The 25276-nt window shown below is 44.6% G+C and overlaps 2 protein-coding genes across 4 annotated transcripts in view; one reads left to right on the forward strand and one right to left on the reverse strand.

The window, feature by feature from the left end:
• EXOSC7 (exosome component 7) overlaps positions 1-15921 on the reverse strand; it is a 32386-nt gene extending 16465 nt beyond the window's left edge. Inside the window, exons 1-3 of the mRNA XM_083188558.1 lie at positions 15698-15921; positions 14030-14131; positions 8619-8713 (exon numbers count right to left, since the gene is read on the reverse strand). Coding sequence (XP_083044684.1) covers positions 8619-8713; positions 14030-14131; positions 15698-15754 — 254 coding nt within the window. The 5' untranslated portion in view covers positions 15755-15921. The remainder of the gene's footprint in view (positions 1-8618; positions 8714-14029; positions 14132-15697) is intronic.
• Positions 15740-25276, forward strand: part of ZDHHC3 (zDHHC palmitoyltransferase 3) — an 85662-nt gene continuing 76125 nt past the window's right edge. Inside the window, exons 1-3 of one of the 3 annotated variants that reach the window (XM_083188556.1) lie at positions 15740-16037; positions 22640-22684; positions 24940-25270. In XM_083188556.1, the coding sequence (XP_083044682.1) occupies positions 24968-25270 (303 nt within the window). In that variant the 5' untranslated portion in view covers positions 15740-16037; positions 22640-22684; positions 24940-24967. The remainder of the gene's footprint in view (positions 16038-22639; positions 22685-24939; positions 25271-25276) is intronic. The other 2 variants (XM_083188555.1, XM_083188557.1) reach the window with 2 other exon arrangements.

The raw sequence follows: 25276 nt of genomic DNA on the forward strand, positions 1-25276 counted from the left end.
CGGAGGACGCGTACCGCCGCCCCTCGCGGGCTCGCTGCGCTCGCCACGCTTCGGGTTGGCGTGGATCGTGGGGTGGCGTCAAAAAATTGGGGTGACATTTAAGGGTTAATTGAGCCTATTTGGGCTCTGTAGCCCATTTAACATTGATTCCTATGGTAAAATCGCGGGCATTGAGGCATTGAATGCAAAATCGCGGTCAATCTGACTTTTTAACATTGTTCCCTATGGGAAAATCGCGGTGATCGCGGGCATCGCGTCGCGGCCGTTTATGTACTGCCCGCGATCCCGCGATCACCCCGATGGGCGCCGTTCTAGGTAAAGAGTACCAAAAATTGCATTCAAAAAGTAGTTTCTCCAAAGAGATAAACAATCCATGCAACACTGATAATTCAATAATGCAAGACGCTACAACGTGAAATATACATGTATGCTATCCTTATACGACAACATTCGCATTACTAGTGCAATAGCGCACTGCAACAAATTAGTTTGGTTTGTTTCTCCACAATTTAAAGATTCGATGAAAGGCCTTTGCATTTGGTTAGTAAATCAAGCTTTAGTGCTGTAAAAAGCCAAAAAAAAAAAAAAAATTAATAAATTGGAAATATTTTTGAATCATTTGAAATGGGAAATATGCAGGTCTGGACACACAGGATGGTATCGATATCCCAATGGTTGGATCCTAAAGGCCATATTTATAACAGTGTATTTTAATCAGAACACATGTTGGAATGATGTGTAGCCGGCTGATCCTGTGGGACTCTGCATTGGCAGGGGGAGTTGATTGAGTGACAGGGGATGCCATGCTACATTTGACAGCATAGCATGCTAGTGATGTCTTCTGACTGACCCTTCGGCAGGGCCAACCAGAAGAAAATCGCTAACAAAGCAGGAGTGCACAAATCATGAGTATACACTGAATGATTCGGACGATTTGTCTGGAAACAAATGATCAGGCCGAGATCGCTCTTTCATGTACCTGGCTTAACTGCCCCCTCCCACAGTCTAATGGTAATCTCCCCAGTACTCACTATCGGGATGCTACGGTCGGTATTCTTAACATCTTGATTTCAACATGTCCGCATCCCACATACAAACCTCAGTGTAATGCAATGTGTATACCTTTTAATATTTAAGGGGAATTCTACTGTAAACTGAACATTTTTATCATCAACTTGTAGAGTTACATGCCTTATTAGAGTCCCCAGGAAACCTTAATCAATAACTCCTTTAAAGACATGCAACCTATTTTTCACATCATTAAAGAGCCTTTCCAGATGGAATAGCTTAAGCAAGATGTCGGGATATCAAAGACAATACTTATAAAGACAGACATGAGAGATATGGAAAACATTAAATCTTGCTGCAAAACACACATTGAATTCATCCAGCAACCCACCTACATCTGCCACATCAATTGTATGATGTAGCTCTGTGACTTTCCATGAAATCACCCAGTAGTCAGGAAGAAATCAAGGTGGCAAATTCATCACAGATTGACCAAAGTTTTAGGGTCAATGAGCTCTAGAATCAACTAACTCATTAATGCCTGGTCCAGCATTCTACACCTTCAGGACTATACTAAAACAACCTAATTAGTGTGTGCCATAGAGAGTTTGACATAGTATATGGCTCCTTTTGGTAGCATCGGAGACCAAATAAATGAGCAATAAACCAGATAACCGTTATTTAATAACAAATATACCTTCACATTCATTTGGATTCTTAAAAAGTGTCTAGGTGCATAGAATAGGGGTACTGTATTTACAGCAACATGTATACACTAAGTGTCTCACACTGTTATAATAATATGTGCAGGTAGGTGGATATGAACATGTCTGTATCTGTAAGTAAAGGCCGCTACACACGGGGCGACCCGGCTGTCTTGCTGAGCCACGTGCTTAAGCATGATCACTCAGCACATTGCGCAGTTCGCCCCCTGATGTACACCGCAATGCTGTGTGCTGAGTGATCATGCCCCAAAATCTAGCAGTAAAGCTAGTGCAAGAACTGGATTACAATGCAGGTGATAGCGACACGCAGGACCGCGCATCACCATCTTTGCAGAGCGGTCAATGCTCCGTTTCTAAGAGACCTAGTCAGATCACTTCAAAATGGGGCCGAAGTTGACCCGTATTTATGCCCCTTAAGATAGGTAGCTACAAAGAAAATGTTTGTACCTAATGGGGCCTACACATGTAGAGATCGTTACCAGGGATTGAGCACTGGAGATTCAGCATGAGAGATTCCCCTTTAGCTACCTGGAATCTAGATCCCTCAGAAAATGCCAGCGATGTTCACCCTGTGATCAAGCATAGAGAAGGGGTATTCAATCACCCGCACCCATCTTCCAACGGGGGAGATGGCTGCGGGGCCCTATTTAATGTTGTCTTCCCCGACAGCATTGAACAGGGTAATTCGGCGGAACAAGCCCAACTTCACAAGCCGGGAAGTGACAAGCTCCCGGACGCAGCTAGCGGACACGCCCCCTTCTCGTCCCACTGCAGATGAGAAATTGAATCCCACCTGCTTGTTCTCGGTCGAGCAGACCAAGAACGGGACAGGGTCACGGCTGTTGGGCTAGCTCGACAGCCGTGACCCCAGAGTGAATACCCCCCTAAGAATGTTAGTGCAGATAGCGGATTTCGATCACCCACTACACAAAACACAGAATACGTGCAGTCTCTTGTTAAGCGATCGGACTAGATTTATCCAGCAGGGTTGTTATATATCTGCCATGGTCACTATTGCTATGTGCCCTACACACACAGCAATGTGGGTTTAATTTCTAAGTAATCTAGTCAAACAAAGTCAGATCACTATGTGTGTAAGCCCCCTTAAGTGTCTTATATCCTGATAAAGTTGAGGACAGAAATGCTACAAGAAAAATTGCAAACAGCAATGTGGATGGGACTTTCCCAAGTAAACTGGGATATGGACAGCTCCAATATAGCCATCAGCAGTCCCGTGGTCAGAAAATGGTGCCGGACGGGATCCCGACGTCAGGATTACGACTGTCAAAACACAGACAGCCGGGTTCCCGGCGACCACCTGCCATTTTCCCTCGTGGGGGTCCACGCCCCCCATAGAGGGAGAATAGAATAGCTCGCCACTGCGCCCGCAGCGTGGCGAGGTGGAAGGGGCTTAGTTGCGCTCACCATGCTGTCTGAGTCCGGACAGTCGGGATCCCGACTGTCGGATCCCTGTACCACACCCGTCAGAAAATAACAATTAGAAAAGGTCCAATATGACTTTGGCACAGTAACAGGTGATCTCACACCCAAAAATAGTCAAATCAGATTACACTATATTACATGCATTTGATCATATGCGGGAGCATGGCAGATGTCAATTGCAAAATACCAGTACAGTCAGTTATCAAGCAGTAGATTCAGCAACAATGAGCTGCAGAACATCCTGCAGGACTGAAGAGAGATTGTTACGCTTAATGTACTATTCATAGTTTCCATGGTTTCACAATGCTGTAGATCAGGGTGTCAAATTCGGCCCGCCAGACCTCTTCATGTGGCCCGCGCAGCTGCCGCCAGCCTTCACCTTTTATTCTTTTATTTTTTTTTTAAACAAGAAAGCCGCCTCTTCAGCGCATGCGCGGCAGCCTACAAGCCAGAGAACGTCTGCCCTCTAGCGCAGTGCCGCCGGTCGTCAACCCCTCCTCCGCTCCCACCTGCTGTATAGGAGCCAGAGAGAGGAAAGAGCAGGTCCGTCGTGGTGAATGGTGCTGCTGCTGCTGTGCGCTCCAGGTCACTTACTGCTGAGTGTGCACTGCACAGTGACCGGGAGCACGCTGCCCCCCACTCCTGGATAGATAGTGCGAGGAGCGCTACTCACAGGAGGGAGGGGGAAATGCGCCTGTGTGAGAGCGCAGCTGTGTCCTTGGTGGTGGAGCAGCTCAGACTGGAGTGCACGCATCAGAGCGGGTAAGTGTCAAACTCTCTGCCTATGTGTGTGTGTGTGTGTGTGTGCACTGGCACATTGCAGCCCATCATTAATTGCTGTGTCCCATGATAATAAGCAGGACATATGCCCTAAGACTGAGTGCTGCCCCCCTGTGCAGGCAGCGTGTGCCCTAATGCACTGCAGTTCACAGCAATAGCAGGAGGGAAATGCTACTGCTGAGTATACAATAATTGAATGCAGTGACAATAATTTATGATAATAAAGAGTGGACACATAGTCCTACAGATACAACCGGCCCTTTGAGGGTGACCAAACTGCTGATGCGGCCCCCGATGAATTTGAGTTTGACACCCCTGCTGTAGATGATGTGAGATCAGGAGGGAAGCACATCATAAATCTATGTACTGCCTGCCAGTCTGGTCAGTATTCAATGCCTCAGATTTGCCGTAGTTTACAGTGAATCTGGCATTTATCCAGGCTTACAGCGAATTTTTCCTCTGAAGTAACGATTCTCCCTTTTCAATGGAGACAATTCGCTGCAAGTGAATAGCGAATGTCTGCCGATTCGCCGGTGGTTTTCAATGGGGTTTTAGTCAAATTCTCCGAGAGTGTATTCAATGCTCAAATGGAGAACTACTTTCTCTGGTGATTTTCGCCATGATTCACTGTTTTGCATTCGTCATCTTTTTAAGGTGAACTGGAATGTGATCTTTTAAAATAAAGGGGTTTTTTTTGGTGTAAAAAAAATATATGATTTTTTTTTTTCCGGTGAAGGGGCATGCTATTTTTATTCATGTGCTTGTAGCATGTGAATATATATATATTTAATTTAAAAAACTATTTTTTTTACAATTTTTTTTTTTTTCACACATTCGCCACCAGGGGGCCGGGAGCCGCTCATTAATATTCATATATTCACTGCACACTGGTCCTGATCATAAAATATGCAGTAGTGTGGCCAGTGCAGCGGCTCGCTATCCCAGTCCCCTGCCAGCTCTGCCAGGGCTCTCCCTATGTCCCTGCCAGGGGATGCAGTCAAAATCCCGACATTTAAAATCCCGACAAGGTCAAAGTACCGACATATAGAATGTACAGGTGAAACAGTCAACATTGTATTGACAGGTCGCGAGGTCGACATGATTTTTTTTTAACTGTCTTTGACCCGACATGTGCCGACAGGCGGTATTTCATGCCCTACCATCCACTAGGGCGTGGTGGGAGAATAAAATAGTGTGCCGAGCACAGCGAGGTACCGTGCCTGAAGCATCGCGAGCGAAGCGAGGGGCTGCGGTTCACTTCCAACTGTGTCCATGTTGACCGTGTGGACATTCGGGTAAAAAAAACCATGTCGACCTCGCGACCTGACGACACAAAGTCATGTTGACTGTTTCACCGGTACTTGTTTCCTAGCACGGTGCCCATCGCATACCATTACATAAGGTATGCGATGCGATGATCGGGTAAATGAGCCGGACTGTACAATTAAATATCGCACAGCATCGTATGCCACCAAATGATTTTTAATTGTACAACCCTGATGGGTGCTTACAATGTTAAATGCACCCCCATTGTCCACGCCACCCCCACTATCAACGCCAACCCGAAGCGTGGCGAGCGGCGGCGGTACACGTCATCCGACCTTTTCATACCCCCACTATCCACTTCGGCGTGGAGTTGATTTTAGATAGTGTAGCGAGCCACCGAGCCCCGCGAGGGGACGCGGAATACATGTTAAGTCATCCGCGTCCGCTCGCCTCACTGCGCTCACCACACTATCCAAAATCAACTCCACGCCGACGTGGATAGTGGGGTTATGAAATGGTCAGAGGACACGTACTGCTACGCTCGCCACGCTTCGGCGTTGCTAGTGGGGGGTGGCGTTCACAATGGGGGTGCATCTAACATTGTAATCACCCATCTGGGTGCTTGCACAATTACAAAATCGCATCGTATGCCACTATATTGTATGCAATGCGATGAGATGTATAGGATGCTGTAAGATTAAAATCGCGGGCGCCGTGCTAGGAAACAAGTACCGTTTCACCTGTACATTCTAAATGTCTGTATTTTGACCCTCGGAATTTCATACCGAATCCCCTGCCAGCCCTCCTTCACCCCCACAGTGTCCGGCGCAGGCTGGGAGGCTTCCATCTCCCTGCGGCGTTGAATAAGGGGTGAGTGAGGGCTGGCAGTGAATGCACCAGCCGTCTGGAAACAGGCGATTATGCAGCGAATCCAAAACAGGATTCGGTGCACAGGGTGAATTATGGCATTGAATACCTGCCTCTGAGAGAATACCTTAACATAACACACAAATAGGAAAAAGTACCCAATAGTGTGTCCTTCTCTTTAATTTGAACCCCCAATATAGAAATGTTACTCTCCAACAGGGAAGCAAATTTATTTATCGTCATTGGCATCTAAATTGAATCTAACGACGGTCAAATATGTAAATACCTGAGACTACCACTTGCATGAATACTCCCTCAAAAGATATTAAAAGAACAGAAATGGCTGATGCCAATACAACGATGTGCCTGGCTAACCAGGATCACATCACAAGAGATTTTCCTGCATATGACAGTTATTGCCTCTGCACAACTGCAAATGTGAAGTATTATAATTACACACAATCACTTCAGTTAAATTAGATGAGTAAAAGCTAGATTTATCAGACAGCTGGCTAAACAGCACAGTGCACAACAGACATGGAAGCTCCAGGGAAAGCTTTCGGCAGAGACAGTGACTATTCCCAAATCTCACTGTCAACCAATCATAATAAAGCCGCCCATACATGGAGCGATAACTCGGAGTGATTGCATCGCATCTAGTTCAAAATGCATGTGATGGGTTAAAGCACCATGTTTTGAGCGAGATGCGATGCAATCTAGTTCAAAAGGCATGGGCAGCACATACTTTATGGCAGTGGTTCCCAACCCTGGTCCTCAAGTACCCCCAACAGTGCATGTTTTCCAGGCCTCCTAGCAGAAGCACAGGTGCACTCATTATCCAGACACATTTTAATAGATCCACAGATGGAGCTAATTATTTCACTTGTGATTCTGTGTGGAGACCTGGAAAATGTGCTCTGTTGGGGGTCCTTGAGGACCAGGGTTGGGAACCACTGATTTATGGGATGTGTGCAGAAGAGCGCATCGTCCCGTCGCACGGTGTGTGGGTGGCTTAAGGGTTAACATTTTATGATCTCCAAATAATTTTATAGTTTTATATAGGAGATGGACCATTTTCCTACTTATTTCTTTAAAAAGGATAATCCATCACTTAGCATTTATGGTTCGGCATTTTTGGTGGCACAAAACAATTATTTTAAATGTTTTATAGAAATATTTGCAAAATAGTATATGTCTTTTATTAATGTATTTTAACCTGAAGAGGTCAAGACAAACTAATGCAAACCCCACAAGGTTCTATCGTCTGCATTGCTTATGCAATCATTATTATTATTTGTATTTTTATTTTATTATGTTAAATACATCATAGCGTGTCCTGTATTATTGTGCTCAGGGCGAGTTAATATATCACATTCCCAATTAACATCGCAGTGTTTCTCTTTTTTTGTATTTGTTTTATTCTTGGAGCCTAGCAAGCTCCATACACCTGCAGCAGTTGAAAGCGCTATTTTTATTAATTTCTTAATTTAATTTATATAAATCATATAAACAGTGCCAGGGCTCTCTCCAGTGTGGTTTCACCACTCTCAAAGAGACTTTTTCTATTGCTTTTTGCTGTACTTCTATGAAAGAGCCTGCTCTGCTCCTGTGAGATACCTGCTTAGTTCAGATGGCCCAAAGATACTGTAGCGTAGGCATATCCAACCTTGGCCCACCAGCTGTTGTGAAACTACAAGTCCCATTATGCCTTGCCACAGTTTTGCTATTAGGGAATGCTAAATCTATTGTACGGCATGCTGAGATGTGTAGTTTTACAACAGCTGGAGGCAAGGATGGACATGCCTGCTGGAGCAGCTAACCTTTAAATCCATCATCTGTTGAGTGGTTTTGAGTTGTGCCTCAGCACCAAGGACAGCTAACCAGCAATCATGATCCACTGTAAACTTTCAAGAGTTTCAAGGAAATCAAATAGAAATGGCTGGTGACAGAAGCACCCTACTACAAGGCAGGTACTGAAGTTGGTGTGCAGTTAAGATCTGTAGCTTGTGAGGAGTGGTCAGTGACAATGAGTTACTGATGTAGGAGTAACCTTATAAAGGGGGAACTCCACAAGCAATAGGTAGAAAAAGCCCATTTAGTTACATACTGTACCACATGTCACTGACCCATACTACTACATAATCAGAGAAGATGACAGACAAGAAAGCATTGGCAGGTGAGGTGGTCATTTGGCTAAACACTGCATGATGAATTTACATTATACAAGATTAAAGCAAAATGGAAAAATAAATGTATCTTGAACGCAAATAAGCAGATGCTTGTGTGTTATAAAAGTTAGATATACACTTTGAATGCACACGATTTATAAATACTATTAAGCTTGCTGTTAAGTGTGCGCAAAATAAACCTGTGTAGTTTATCAGGTCTTGTAGTTGCACCTGAAAGGATATCACTGCACTGAATTTTGGAACAGTTTGGAGATATGCTACATATTTTTAGGGTAAAGATTTATTAGAAGCTCTATATTGTATTTACTTTCATGTCCAATTCACTGCTTTATTTACTAACCAGTCCACAAAGAATTCCAGATAACCTTCCCCGGGATGCATCATCCTTGGTGTTCCCATCTCTGCTTTGACTCCCACTAAGATATCTGTGTGACCCTGAAACATAACAAATACACGCATGATGAGGAAACATGTATGACTTTGCTGGTCATGGTCGTATCTTCATTAATTGTAATCCAACAGTTTTCTGATAAATGATTGCATTGTAATAAATGTTGACTTAAATCATTTAAAAAAAAGTTTTTGCTTAAAGACAATATATACCAATACATTTATATGATGAAATAATTCAGATTAATTAGAAAAGCACTAATCAGCCATTCCAAGTTCAACCTGAAATATCCCAAAAAGTTCCAAACATGGAAAGGCATTTTGTAAGATTTAGAGTTATAAACATATATAAAAAAAACATATGAACCATATCGGTGGAATTACATCCCTTTTGAAGAAGAAGTTACTGTATGTCCTCAATTATGGTCCCCCTCCTTTATGGCTACATTTCAACTTCAAAAAGAACAATAATGGCAAGAGTTTTATAAATTCAATAATAACCTTATAAGCCACACAAGCGCAGACAATTAGAATCCACCACCCAAGGTATTACACTCGCAGAGAGCAGATGTCATACGCATTGATAGAACTCTCATGTGTACATGTTTTTAACTGCCCCTCTCAAAGCCTCTATTACTTTTCTTTTTTTGCCATTCATGAACTTGTAATGAATGCATCTCTCTGCTACATAATTTGGAAACAAATCAAGTATCAGACCATCTACTTGATTACTGAATAACTGATAAGAGGGGAAGGATTACATTTTAAGGAGAATGTTCAACAGTGCCATTCTTGTTTTTCATAATTTGCTTAAGGGAGTATTGGCACCATACATACAGTATGAGTATGGATGCATTTACTGTTGTACTTGAGAGTAATATTCAGTGATTGCAATCAGTGGGGAAAAAAAAAAAGAGGGGGGAACCCTAATGTTGTAAAGTTGGGGTCCTACTTCACTGTTTCTGGGTCCCAACACATATGCTTTTGAGCACTGAGCGTTGTCACTATAATTAGAGTTCACTAATTATAGTGACAGGGCAGGGTGCTGACCACGGGGAGGGCACATTTTAATACTTATTTTAATCTAGCATCCCAGTTAGGATAAAAAAAAATATATGTATATATAGAAGCCTCTTCACAAAATCTTATTATTGACTAGATTGTGTGCTGCCAGATTAAAACTATAAAAATGTGTAATGCCCATTACATATGACACACACCATAATGCCCATCACACATATTGCCACACACAGTAATGCCCAATCCACATGATGCCACTCAATATAATGCCCATTACACATAATGCCACACACTATTATGTCCATTACACATGGCAGGGCTTGAAAAATTTCTGTAAAATAAGGACAATGCGCGCCGAAGGCACGCGCCAAAAAAGGGGATTTTTGTCCTTACCTGGAAAATCCTTATTCCTGAATCCTTTGGTGGACACTGGGAAGGGGCAGAGTCATGGCAACGGGCACCAAGTAGCAAAAAACTTCACTGGTGCAGCCCAGGCCCCTCCTTCCCCACGCTCCGCCTTAGGTCAGTTTAAACTACAATAGGACTTAGGAGCACAGGAAAAGGAGAGGAAAAAGGAATATAGAGAGAGAGAGACATTGTACCTACGTGAAACAAGAGCTTTCCCTAAAACCAACCCTCCAGCTGATCAGGGGCGTAAGGGCGGGCGCCCATTGTCCACAAAAAGGATTCAGAAATTTTCCAGGTAAGGACAAAAGTCCCCTTATTCCGTTCATACCATTGGTGAACACTGGGACGTCCCACAGCTGTCCCCTCATGGGAGGTAACACTCCGGAGATGCAGTAAGAACGCCACGGCCAAAGGCAGAGTCGACCTCGGTGAAAGTATCAGATAGTGGCAGATGAAGGTGTGCATGGAAGACCATGTGGCTGCGTTGCACAGCTGCTCTGCGGAAACTCCGGAGGCCGCAGCCCACGAGGATCGTACCGAGCGAGTAGAATGGGCCGTAAGCCCAGGTGGCACCGGCCTATTGGCCAAGAGATAAGCCTGCTGAACAGTAAGCCGCAGCCTTCTAGCCAGGGACTGTTTGGATGCGGGCCATCCCCGTTTGTGATGATCGTAAAGAACAAACAAGGCCTCTGTCTTTCTAATATCCTTGGTCCTGTCTAAGTAAAGGAGGAGGGGGAATAGGGGAGCGCAGCATACAGTAGGAGCAAGTTTCATCTTTGCTCCTTTGGGCGTGGCTAGCCATGGCTAGCCATGGCTATTCTATTGTTCTCAGCTGCAATACAATACGTATTGCAGCTGAGAACAACAGAATAGCCATGGCTGGCCATGGCTAGCCATGGCCAAAGGAGCAAAGATGAAACTTGCTCCTACTGTACCTGCTCCTCGGCGCACTTCCCCACTGTACCAGGGAAGGGGGTTGGCTGGTCAGCGGCAAGCCAGCTCCGGAGCAGGAGAGCAGCCTGGGTCCTGTACCCGGCTTGCTCGCCGCCGTAAAGAGAAAAAAAAAAATGTTTGAAAGCTGCAGAGATTTCTGCAGCAGCTAATTAAAAACGTGCCTGTGCTCCAAGAAAAAACTGACCTAAGGAGGAGCGTGGGGAAAGAGGGGCCTGGGCTGCACCAGTGAAGTGTTTTGCTACTTGGTGCCCGTCGCCATGGCTCCACCCCTTCCCACTGTCCACCAATGGTATGAACAAAATATTTACACCGTAATGTCCATTACACGTTACATAGTATACCACATGCTGTTATGCCCAATACACATTATACCAAACACTGTAATGCCCATTACGCCACACACCATAATGCCCATTACTCGTTGTGCCTCATGCCGTGATGTCCATTAGATGTTGCAAATCACACTGTGATGCCCATTACACATTACGCCTCACACCATGATGCACATCACACATTTTGCCACACACTGTAATGCATATTACATACTATGCTGTGCTGCTTATCTACATGCTTGTTGCCAGGGGTTTCTTGATTGATGCGATGGGTTTACAGGCTTGTTGCCACAGGCTAAGGGTGGGGTACATGTTCGTTAGCCCGTGGCTGCAGGTGTAGAGCACACCAGTACTCGAAGAATCTGCCTTTCCGCATAGTGGTGGGTGACCTGACAGACACTAGAGGTGCAGGAGGACCTTTAGTGTCTGTCTCCTTTAAGGTGGTGGCCTTTTTTGAGTGGTGCAGGGTCTCTGAGGTGCTGCTCCCCCCACCCGCTTATCCCGGCTCCTGTATTTATTTTCTATGAACAGCAGGTGTGGGAGATAGACACACTGAGGCCCCTTTCACATGCTCCGGCTCCTGCCGGGAGTCGAAACCCGCACGGCCAAAAACCGTGCCGTACACAGAAGTTAATAATGGACACGATTGTGTCCATTCACAAGGGATGGTCATGGCTTGGCCGCTTGGTTGCAGCCAGATGTCACCACTGGAAGGGACGGCTGCTGGGCTGTGGCCAACCACACCATTCTAAACTTCTGTGTGCTGCACAGCTTCTAGGCAGTGCAGGGTTTCACCACCCGGCAGGAGCCGGAGCATGTAAACGGGGCCTGACACAAACTGTCCCTGGCACACAGACACACAGACAGACGCTGATACACAGACAATGACAAACGGATAGACAGATGCTGAAGCGCCGATACACAAAACACACAAATCCTCACACACAGATGACATGCTGATACACGGACAGACAGCTGAAGCGCTGACACACACTAACACACAGACAGATGCTGACACACAGTCATTGACACAAGGACAGATGGACGTTTATAGTATAAGCATCACAAGCACACAGTACTTCCCCATTTCACCTCCCATGCACCACACAGCTGAGCTCATTATAACATATCCCCTTCTGCCCGCACCTGACTGCCTTGAAGTACCCTTTACTTTCCCTGAAACTCCACCACACACACCTCACAGCAGCCACATTAGCAGCCCCCCCACACCCCATGCATTTCCCCACTTATCTGGGCAGATGTGCCCCTGTACACCGCAACCGTTAGAATACAGGAGCAGGTGCCGCTGAATAGCGCAGAGGAGGAGAGCATTGTCCGCACTCCCAGCCCTCTGTTTCCACAGCCAGAGCCGGTTCCGGCGGGCATATGCTGGCGTGGGGAACAGCCAGCAGAGCGGAGCGTATACCCGGCGTAGCGACGCCCGCCTCACTTACCCACCAAGCTCTCCAGGTTTAACTTCCACTGGCGCTGCAGGACTAAGGAGGGTAGGACTACTACGCTGTCAGTCACCGTGCCTCGGGGGGCAGGACTGTCAGCGTGGCTGGAGACTGCAGGGCTGAGGGGGAAGAGTCCACACGCTGCTGCGCTCAGCAGCAGCATACACTGAGTGCAGTGATGGGCCTAGACTAGTCACCATGCCAGGGCTGAGGTGGGTGGGACTGTCAGCATGGCTAGGGGCTGAGTTGGGGTAGTGTCCACACGCTGCGGCGCTCAGCAGCATACACGGTCAGCGGGCAGGGAGGGACAGTAATTTGTCAGCGGCAATTAAATGTGCAGGGCGGGCAAAATGGGTAAGGCGGAATTCGGCGGATTGTAAAGGGGCAGGGCGCAGCGCCCTGTGAAATAAGCCTAGCGGGAACACTAAATAATGACTCTTGGAGGCAAAGAGGATGAAGCGAGAAAGAGGGAAGAGCTTAATGGAAAAATATAGGGCCCCATAGACAGGTTGGATTTGGCCTGTGAAATACAGTACATTGGAATCTCAAAAATAAAAAGGGAGTAACATGTCAGAACCTAACAATTACACACACTTAGGAACGTTGTGGGGGACTGCACAGTACATACACAGGGTCACTTCCCAGCCTTCTTGCTGATACCCAAGAAGTCACACACAGATTATAGAGAGGGAGACAATGATATCATGCAGATTCAAGCCCCCACTCGTGTGTTTTAACCAGCTCACTGCTGGACAATGGACACTGCAATGAATCAACCCCCTCACCTAAGTATCTGTAACCTTAGGATGTATGTGAATACAGAGGCAGCCTGGCTGTGAGTTACAATGTTTAGTCAAAACGCCCCCAGGCCTGGTTTATTGAGGAAACCTGGTTTTATGATGAAATATTCTTATCTCATCTTGACTCCAGAGGACCTTTTCCAAAGATCTGTTCTGTATACCCTCAGAGTGACAACATCCTAGCCCCGCTAGGTCACAGTACGTTCACAGGCAGTACACAAGAAATACATTGATATAACACATAATAATAGGAAAGATCACTTCTGCGATCTGACCAGGCGATGAATCGTGACAGCGCCTATTTGAAATACTGAGATACTGTAGTAAAATCCAATTTCCCAAGATAAATAAAGATGTTCAAATATTTTATACATGTTCCTTATTACTTACAATTTTCACACGGGCAGAACCTGTGGTATTTGACACAACATCAGTCTCCACTTCAATTCCTCTGTAGTCCTCACATCCCCGGCCATCTACCCGTAAATCGTCCTACAAAAACAGTGGATAATTTAAAAGTAATTTCATGTATGAAGTGTCTCTACAGCACACTTACTGTATACCACTCACACCGCAATCACAGGTCGGACCCGGGATTGCAATCCCCTGGCCCGACTCTATACTGACCTGGGTCCAGGGCTTTACAATAAACCCAGGTCGCCCATTATACAGAGAGCGACCCAGGTTTAACCCTTCTTATGACCCGGTATAATACGTCATCACCCTGCCAATAACCCGGTTCGAGGATGCTGTGTGAAATGGGTATTCGTGATAAAACTGCAACAGTAATAGGGTAAAAAATACATACAGAACAGGTGTTATTTTTTATTATTATTTATAGGACTTTACAGCCCAAAAACTTAGGGGTGGAGATTTATCAAACCTTGGAGTGAGCTACCAAGATTTTGCTTCCCGCCTGCTAAGGAGGGTATTCTATCCCCCGCCGCTATTTCTGACGGTCCCAGCCGCCTTTTGCCCTTGAGAAAGTTGGCTAGGACCGTCGAAACATGTTGGAAGATAAGTGAGTTTTGTTTTTAATTGTATTTCATCCTGTTTTTCTGTATTTTGTGGCTTATGGCCATTGGGCCACTATACAGTAATACATTTTGGAACTAAGACCGGTCATCCCCTCTGTTTTTTCGGCACACCATCTGCCTGGGGGAGTTGATTGTAAGAGGAGTGATAACAGGACCGACTCCAGAAAGATACCTTGATAGGATCGATTGTGCCTTGGGACTTTTCTATTTTTGGCTCATGTCAACCTTTTGATTGTCTACCTAATGCTTGTGATGACTTAACCGTGTCCACCTTAGCCATGTCAAGCTATTTCATTGTCGACCTAATGACCGTATCCCTAAAGAGAATAAGTGATGTTGCCCATAAGCAACTAATCCGCTTTTGCCGTATTTTTACAGTTTGTAGAAGCGGATTGGCTGCTAACAACTTCCCCACCTATCACCTTTAGAAGATTTTATACATTTATCCCTTTTATTACAACCTAATGCTGGGTATACACTGAAGCGTTTACCATGGCAGTCGATATAGTTAAATAAATTGGCAGTGCTGTGGAAGAATGATATAGTGCATGCACACTGACCAATGTCATTCAGGAAATTGACCAGTGACGTCACCTGCCCTCCACTCCAGACACGCAGTCTCTGACATTAGATTGAGCTGCATGTACAGATGACAGGGGAAGTCATTAATGACCAGTGGCAGCACGCATCATTAATAATATTGAGTGTACACACTTCACTATATGCACATGATATCTTTAACGATATTGCCCATATTGCTAACGACATATCGCCAGAGTGTACCCAGGGTGTAATGAAACAGGCTGAGACGTCCAATAAACCTGGCGTGTTATAGTTGTTTTATGACGTTAGTGAGGAAAACCTGGATGTATAGTGTCTCTGCAGCAGAGACACAACGCACTCTGAAGAACAGCCAGTGTGCGGCGGCATGCCAGCTGCTGAGGAACTACACAGCATCCCATTCTACAATAGGAAACCGCCGTGCAGTCTGTGCCTATGACACTGCGTGAGGGAGCTGCACCTGAACTCCGTGCAGGATGTAAGCCTTCTCCGCCTCGCTCAGCACCACAGACGCCATGCCGTCGCCGGGACTCCCGCTGCCGCCAATACACGTGTGCTACGGCATCAGCATGCGACCATGTGTGACCGGGGGTTCTGCCCACACAGCATCTAGCCAAGGTGCCTGACGTCATCAGCGTGCTGCCAGCCCTCCCTCCCGTGGTGCTGCCTGTGTGCGGTGTGGGTGCGGCGGTGCCCTCTGTTCCATCCCTAACTCGCAGCTCCTCCTCAGTGTGGGCGGGAGCCCGAGGCCTGTCACCGGCCTGCTGCTCATGTGAGGAAGGAGAGGAGCAGCACCTACTGTAAGTAGTCCTGTATTTACATGGAGATTTAGCCCCAGAGCTCAGATTAGCCCAAGGTATGGCAGAGTATGGGCAGTGGCTTTACCCCGGGATAGTGCTTGCAGTGATATGCCTGGCACTACTAGTCACATGCAGGGTGAGCATGGGGAGATAGTTCCTGCATGCACAGTATGTCATGTGCTACTACTGCAGCATAACATTCTAGCCCTCTATGTGGTTAGTAATAAAAAGGTGTATTGCCAGTCTCTGTCAAGCAGGTTTAACCACAGGGGATTCATAAGGGGTTTTCCATGTACACACACAATATGTATGCATAACTATACATACACAGAGGTGTACACACATGATCAATATCTATATACGCACAAACAATATATGTAGATATACACACTGGTGTAAGATGCACCAGTGTGCATTACTCCCTCACAGCACTGAGGTCATTGGTTCAATTCCCACCAATTCCCAAACTGTGTGGAGTTTGTATATTCTCCCTGTGCTTGCATGGGTTTCCTCTCACAATCCAAAAATATACTGGTAGGTTAACTGGTTCCCAACAAAACCCTATAATGTCTGTGTGTGCATGTACATATGGTAGGGAATATAGATTGTCACTCCACTGGGGCAGGGACTGATGTGAATGTTCAAATATTCCTTGTAAATGCTGCGGATTATGTGCGCTATTATAAGAAACTGTTACTTAATAAATAAATTATTTCTGCAAAAATCATATGTCTAGGTTGTGTGAGATCATATACTACTAGCACATACCTTTTACTTTAAACTTAGTTTGTAGGATTACCTCTGTATTTGTTAATCTATATGTCTGAAAATTGTTTAAAATGTGAACGCCTTTATTGCATCCGCTGTGGATGGTGGATTGCCGGGAGTGGACCTGATCAGAGACTTGTGCATACCTCCCAACTTTCCCAAATGCCGCTGGAACTTCCCAGTTTTCTGGGGCGTTCCTCCCGCCGCCAGCAGTGTCCTGTGGGAGGGGGGGGGGGGGGCAGTTGGGAGTCCCCCAGCAAGTTGTCGACCAGCGCTAAATAGATGCTGTGCGCATGCGCACAGCGTCTTCTCCCTCAGCCAGAGGGACTGGCAGCATGGCTGGAGGCTCACAGAGCCTCTCTGCCATGCCCCCACAGCAGCTAAAAGGGGATGTGGCCTCTACAGGATGTCCGATTTTAAGCCAGGCCCCTTCACGGTAAGTCCTTCATTTCGGCCGCCGCCCATTGTCCCTACTTACAACACCGGAAAGTTGGGAGGTATGCTTGTAGATGGTGGGTGTCAGCACTGGTGGCCAGCGCGTCTCTCACCCATGCTGGCTTGTGCTCCTGCTCTTCCCGGTGTTTAGAGAAATTCTTTGACTGCAGCGGTAGCAGTGGTGGCTGTGCTGAAACGGAGTGCGCCGGAATGGAGGCAGCACTAACTGTGGTGGAATTGATTGGCGGTGGCGGTATCCCCGGCACATGGTGCAGACTGTGTGAGCTCTGTTTCCGCTGGACTTCCGGCTGCCTGGCACTGGACAGGGGCAGTGGCTGGGGTGGTGACGCTGTGCGGGGGGCGGGGATCTGTGTGTGTGCATAAGATTTTGGGGGGGGGCCGGACCTGTTTGTGTATAACGCTGGGCGAGGGGGCGTAACTTGGGGTGTGTATGACGCTGAGTCTGTAAGTCAGCGGTGTTATAACGCTGGGCGGGGGAGCAGAATAATTCTAAGGCACTCTGGACGGGGGCTGTAAATCCGCCCAGCATTATACACACAGGTGATTGACAGATTTTTAGATGTCTTTTGACACTTTTTGTTTGCTATGTGCTCTGTCAAAAGTTGTGTACACACTGTGATTTTGGCTTACAATTTTGACTATATAGTCAAAATTGTATAGAAAGTTAGCCAAAGTCTCAAGGAGCCCACACACGGTCTGATTCTCAGATGCGTTTTGTAAGTTTTATTTAAAAAACGCATTGCTTGTAGTTTAAATGCACTGCGTTTCTTATGCCTTGGGATGCACACTCCCATGTAGTTCATGTCACAGGCCAAAAAAGTATGTACAGGCAGTACTTTTTCTACTAGTTCCATCTAGTTAAGATTACTCGCTTGTGTAGCGTATCGCGTGTGATTTGAACTAGATGTTTTGCGATGTAGTACAAAAAGTACTGCCTGCACTTACTTTTTGGCTTGCGATACGAACTACTCACAAGAGTGCATCGCCAACCAAAAGAAATGCAATGAGATCTAGAACAAAACGCATCTAGCACAAATATCACTGTGTGTAGGCACCATCACAGTGTTTCACCTGCTTGCTATACCGATGCGTGGTCCCGTGACCTCGATATCCCATGGATAAATAACTAGCAAGGCAAGTCAATTTTGGCTATGTTGCTTGCAATGTATTTGGTCATAGGCCAAATAGCACATTGTCAAAATTGCAAGTGAAGATAATCAAGATGGTATGGTTCTGGGCTCTGGGGAGTTCAACGAAAATCGCATAGTCAAAATCAGCCATAGCCAAAATTGCACCGTGTGTACACAGCTTTAGCCTTCCCATAGACTATTAACTGGTTTGCGTGGTTAAATTATAATAATAAGTGTGTTGTCATTATTATATTTGGAAGTAAAATGAGTGTAGAGAAGAAACCATCAGGACTTGTGTGCTGTCATTGCTGGCCTTCCTGCCACTTTGGTTGCCTAGGATGGTTGTGCGTAGTGACTTTGGAGATGCAAAATAGTGCAAGTATAGATGTCAGGTATTACATTTCTTTAGGAGCTGTCTCTGCATATCAGACATAGATCCAGTATTGGAAAGCCAAGCATGCTTTTATATAGCAGTATAACAAATCATTTCCAAGAATTCATATTAATTTTATAGCTACCGTATATACTCGAGTATAAGCCGAGTTTTTCAGCCCTTTTTATTTGCTGAAAAACCCCCACTCGGCTTATACTCGAGTCAGTGGCTTTAATATTGTAGCCGCGGCTTAGGGAAGATGGCCGCGGCTACAGAAACATGGCCGTCGGCCTCCTGCATTGAGGACATGTATGGTGCAGGAGGCCTGGCCATTACAGAACAGAGCACGGCATCGGCGCGGCGAAGTCAGCGGCTGCCGCCGCGCACCCCCCTCCCCACGTGGAGCCTGTCAGCGGCACCCTCTACCTCCCTCTTGAGCACTGCGAGCAGGGCAGCGGCAGCGGCGAGCAGGGCAGCGGCGGACACACCAGGAGGACAGCGGCGGCTGTGCACCCTCCTCCCCCGCCTCTCTGTGGAGCCAGACAGCGCGGCAGCTGCAACCCCCCCAGTACAGGGGATGGAGGTCAGTCACACTTTAAGTGAGGCTAAAAGGCTTGTGGCCTTTTACACCAGTGTCCCTACTGGCAGTAATGCCAGGTGGTTGCTGTCATGTAATGTGGGTTTGGAGCAAGTGCTTGGAGATGGGATCATCTCTCATTGCTGGCTATTTCATTGGTGAGAATGGGCCCCGGGTTGCTGTGACCCGGGTCACCCATTTACACTGCACCGTGAGCTGGATTGAACAATGCCTGTGGTGTCCCATGCAGGGGGAGAAACCTGTGGTGTCCCATGCAAAGGGAGAAGCATGAGGTGTCCTGTTATTATGTAGGGGGAGCAGCCTGTGGTGTCCTGTTATTATGTAGGGGGAGCAGCCTGTGGTGTCTTTGTATTATGTAGGGGGAGCAGCCTGTGGTGTCCTTGTATTATGTAGGGGGAGCAGCCTGTGGTGTCCTTGTATTATTATACAGGGGACTTTACCAGTAGCTGCTGCATTTCCCACCCTCGGCTTATACTCGGGTCACTAAGTTTTCCCAGTTTTTTAGGTAAAATTAGGTGCCTCAGCTTATATTCGGATCGACTTATACTCGAGTATATACGGTAACAAAATAAACAAAGTGCAACGTGGTTTATATTTCCCTCTACACCCCACAATTTCTTGTCAGTCAAGTGGTAGCTTTTCTTGTGCCCTTCAGTATGCACGTCCCATGGTATTTCTGTCATAACGGAAAACATGACTCTTCATGTCATATGATAAGAAGGTAGGAGATAAGATGAAAGTGGTATGTAGCACAAGGTTCATTTTACAGTCTGCTGTATCCTTTGAGATGGACACAGCAAAAAGATAGCCTGGTATTGCATTGCATCAGAGTGCCACATCCATTGGCCAGTTTGCATGTCGTACCTGTGTTATTAATAACCTTATTATAATCTGGGCTGTATGACTATAATTTATCTCACTAGGAAAATATAGCAAAACTGACTGGTAATGTCTCCAGGATTCAGGATTTGTAGACATCTATAATCCACTCCCATTAATCTGTTTTAGACGGTACTAGATTTTTACTTTTGTTAGCAGAAAAATAGTTTTTCGCTATTGCTATTAACACAGAGCAATGGTTTGTACATATACTTACTATGTAGCTGGGTGCACTGTTTAACTGTCATTATACCAATACTTTACATATGTATTGGTGAACGTTATTATTTGATCTGCTAATACATGACAACTTTCATATAGAAGAGTTCTTGGCGAGATGTACTAAGCCTTGAAAAGTGATAAAATGGAGAGCGATAAACCCCCAGCCAATCAGCACCTGTCATTTTTCATACACAGTTTGCAGTATGGCAGTTAGGAGACGATTAGCTAGTTGTTTATCACTTTTCAAGCTTAGTGCATATGGGCCCTTGCCTTTTTACAGGGTTCATTCTTTTTTAAATATCTTTTTGTTCAAGACATTGAAAATACCTATGTAAGATTACAAGTATAAAATGGGAATGGTTTAAGGAGGTAGGGCAATAGAACAAGCAATTATGTGGAAATAAAATACAATAAAAAGGTAAATATGTAGCATTCAGCAGATAGAAGTTAATCTTCAAAACAGATAAATCAGGTATGTATCAATCTGTTAGAACTTTCCCTCACAAAATAACAGTTGTAGACCTATGGAAAATATCAGCAAATTAACCAAGGTGACCATACGGCCAAAAATCCTGTTGACTAATTATCAGCAATACTGGTAATATTCATTTGGTATATAGGCCGCAGCACCTCCTTTCATAAAGGAATGGACTGAAATCATCTGAGGTAAAAGAGAGTAAGTAGGTGTATAGTGCTAGGCTACATTCCCCACTAGATGACCCACAGGTGAATAATATAGTGCGTGCACACTGAACTATATATAATGAGTGACGTCTCCCGTGGCTGCTCCTCTTGCAGATCGTTGGCTATATAGCCAAAATGGTCACCATGCATAGACGATAGGGGGGGGGGGGGGTGTCATTAATGATGCACAGGGGCTCACATTGTTAACAACATTGAGCATACACCTTCGATATCGCTCAGAAGGGTCTTAAAATCTGGTGTGTACAGGGCTTAACTGTAGCTAATTTTATGTGATTTTATTTCTCAGTAAACCTTAAATCACTTTTATTTTATTACAGAAAAGATCTGTTTATACAGCAAATCATTCAAAAGCCGAACTTTCCCATTATTCGGGTTATGCTAGTGACTTCGATTAATGTATTTTTTTCCCATCATGCCTGTCTTTCCTGTAAAAAATGATGCTTATACTATTATACTAGGAACTCTCAGCATTCACAGTACGATACATCACGATAGAAGCTATGGTTTAGAATGGATCTAATTCATGGGCAGATTTATTAAGCTCTGTGAAGTGGTAATGTGGCTGGTACTTTGTCACCGGCCAATCAGCTCTCAACTGTGTAGTTACAGGCTTGGTTTGAAAAATGACAGGTAGGAGCTGATTAGCCGGTGATAAAGTACCAGACACTTTATCACTTCACCAAGCTTAATAAATCTGCTCCTCAGGTCTAAATACCCATGCATTGTGTTTAATATTTTAGTTCATGTGTACCTCCACTTTTGTCTTATTGCAAAGAGTGATGGCAAATTAAAAAATACCCACAATGTTATATATATATATATATATATATATATATATATATATATATATATATATTTTTTTTTTTATATAAACGTAAATCATATACACTAATAAAGTATATTATTTGTGCTATCGTTAAACCTAACAATTGCACTTACAAGAAGATTGACTTAATGTAATTTCAGTAATGTCAGAGTATAATACTATACTCATGCATGGTAAGCCTTCTAGCTTTCAAATAGTATAGCAATGAAATCACTACCTGGGCGGGATAGGAGGGTGGTTTGAGCTTGGGTCAGGTGTAAGGAAGTGACTAGGTAAGAACAAACATTGCACTTTGCTTCCTGGTTGTCGTTGTAGCTAAAGGGAACATCTCTGGATCTAGGTTTGTGCTCTGTGCCCTGATTTCACACTTGCAGGTCTTTAGGTCCTGCTCCGGGGTCCGTGTGTTGATTTTTAGGTTCTATAATTCCCCTTTTCTTGGGTCTGTGATAGTCACAACTTGTGCTATGACTTTGTGAGGCTGATGTCACAAGAATGGCTTTATGCCGTGTTATTTAGAATATTCTTGTTCAGCTCTGAGAAGAATATTGAAGAGCCTGGGATTCTGACTTCTTTCAATTTGGTGTAACTGCTCATTCTAACACTGATCTGTCCTTCATTCATTTGAAGTAATGTCTCTACTTCTAGATAAAGCAGTTTTCACAGTAACGTCTAAAGCAATGGATCATTTTGGTAAGTGCAATAGGAGCAGCCAATTTAGTTGTTAGCACTTCACTGATTAAATGTGCATTTATTGGATGTTAGAGAGCTACTGTGCTGCCTCCTCCTTTTACATGTTGGTTTTATCTCTGTTAGAGACATTATTCACTTTTTTATACAGATTATTAATCTATGATCTACTGTTTGATTTTGAACAACTTGAACCAACTTGAGAGCTGAGACTCCATGTGGTATAACCATTATTATCATTCCGTAGACCATTAACCCGTGAAATGAGTCTTTTTTTTCCTCAGGTACATTATTAAAATAAGGTTTTATTAAAAATAAGAGTAAAATCTCAATGAACAAGGCAGTAAAAACAGCCCTAACCAGTTGAACATGCTCCCTATACAGTCTGGAACAATTAGGGGGATATTCAATCTGTACCAATATTTCCCAACAGCATTGTAGGGTGTCAGATCTGTCTCTTAAAAAAGTTTAGTCAGAAACGGCCACGGGTTGTCGAATTCACAACTGTTTTTCGACAATACGCAGCCATTTTCACTGGTCCACGGACTATTCGACAGCCGAAACATTGAATTCCAGCTGTCGAGTTACAGATGTAAGAACCTAACACGGCCCGGTATTGGAATCCCGGATTGAATAATCCTTTTAGACATGAATGATACTGGTTCATTTTAGGTTTCCAACACAGTAGAGGAAAATTGTTTTGAACTCTCACAACCAGACATGAATGTAGTAGTTTTTTTTTTTTCACTTTTGGCTAACCCTCAAGTGCAAAAGCTTTGTGCATCTTTTTGCTCATTCTTTTAAAACCATATATATTTCTGGCATTAAAACTCCTTTCATTCTAGCAACATTTTATTTTATGTATATTTCACACTCTTTCCTCACTCTGATGTGAACAAAGTCTCTTGACAGGTGTTTTCATTAACCCTAACAAGTCATTGTGTACATGTTGCTATTCAAAACGCTAAGAAAGGGGATTAGTTTGTTATGTGAAGGATAAATAGTCGTGCGTGGTGTTATATTGTCAAATGGGTGCTTTGCTTTAGTTAAGAGTTTTACAGCACATTTTAATCCATGCAACACCGCTACTATAACAAATTATTGTTCGAATACCATGCCCATTTGTGGGTTTTTTTGCAACAAGACCCCTGTAACATGTTCCATTTAAAGTGCTACTGTTCAAATATTTTGCAATCATCTCTATATTTGTGTTTCGTATAGGTTTTACTAACATAAAAAAAGACCACTGATTAACAGTGTACGCACTTGAACAATTTGCCGTATCGGAACAACAAAGCGACAACATCGAACAGTGTTTATGCAGTGTTTATGCACACTCCTGTTGGTCGCATGTGACATATTCTGGTTGGCTATGCTGCATGGTCAACCGGTGGATTTTGCATGCCACCGCATGCAGTTTAATGAAGGATGGAATGAGAGCTTGTTCCGTCATTCATTAATCAGCCATTGTGTATGGGCAAATGGATAGAAAAGAAAAGAAAAAGCTGCTTTTTTTTGTTCTCCTTTCTATACATTTGTCCAACAGGGAGCTGACTACTCCCTCGTAAGCTGCTGCTCTCAGTCAGCAATACAAGACAAGCACTCATAATTAACTATTGTTAATTCCCCTTTTTCCATTGTGTATGGGCAACCCGGAATGGTCCGGAGTGAAGGCGGATCGCACAAATCATCGTCCTGAATGCCTAACTTCCAAGAACCCTTCTGTGTCTATCTCATGTACTTTTATTATAGATTAGTGCATTGTAGTGGTTGGGTGGTAGATAGTACAGCAGATCACATTAGCATATCTGCTCTTAGCTGTTCACTGGGTCCAGAATATTTTTTTAAATGTGAAGTTTGCATTGGAACCGACTCCGGCGTCCCAATGGAGAAGTTTACGTCCTTGCCCCCAAAGCCTCCCTATCTGCAGCCTAACCCCAACCCCCTCACAGCCTCACCCTTCAAGCAAGTGCTTAACCTCCCTGCCCTGCAGCCTAACCTTAACCACATTTTATAAGTGCTTAACCATAACCCTCCCTCCCTGCAGCCTAACCCTAAATCCTCCCCATGTGCCTAAATCTAATTACTTTTCAGATAAGCCTTCTTTATTTTTTCTAAATTTCTAAGGAGAAATCATGAAAAAGTATTTAATCAACACACACTTTAGATGACCGTATTTTATATTCAGTTGTTCATAGATAATTACTTTGTGAATGTAAGCCAGGAGAAAACTCATTTTCAATGTTTTTTTTTTCTAGGGTAAAACTATGGACTATAAAACTTATCATGCCGACTCCAAGCCACCGCTGCCGTGACATTGAGAGGAAAGCAGAATATCTCCAGCCAGAGAAGTGTATGCCACCACCCTTGGATAACTCCATGGATAAAGTGTGGTTCATCAAGGATGGCTGCGGCATCGCATGTGCCGTGGTTACCTGGTTTCTGGTTTTCTATGCCGAGTTCGTGGTCATTTTTGTTATGCTGTTACCGTCCAAGAACTTAATTTATAGCACAATCAATGGGATTATTTTTAATTTATTGGCATTCATGGCTTTAGCTTCACATCTACGCGCTATGATCACGGATCCTGTAAGT

The sequence above is a fragment of the Crinia signifera genome, chromosome 5 (assembly GCF_055691185.1).
Source record: "Crinia signifera chromosome 5, ASM5569118v1, whole genome shotgun sequence".
Lineage (NCBI taxonomy): Eukaryota > Metazoa > Chordata > Amphibia > Anura > Myobatrachidae > Crinia > Crinia signifera.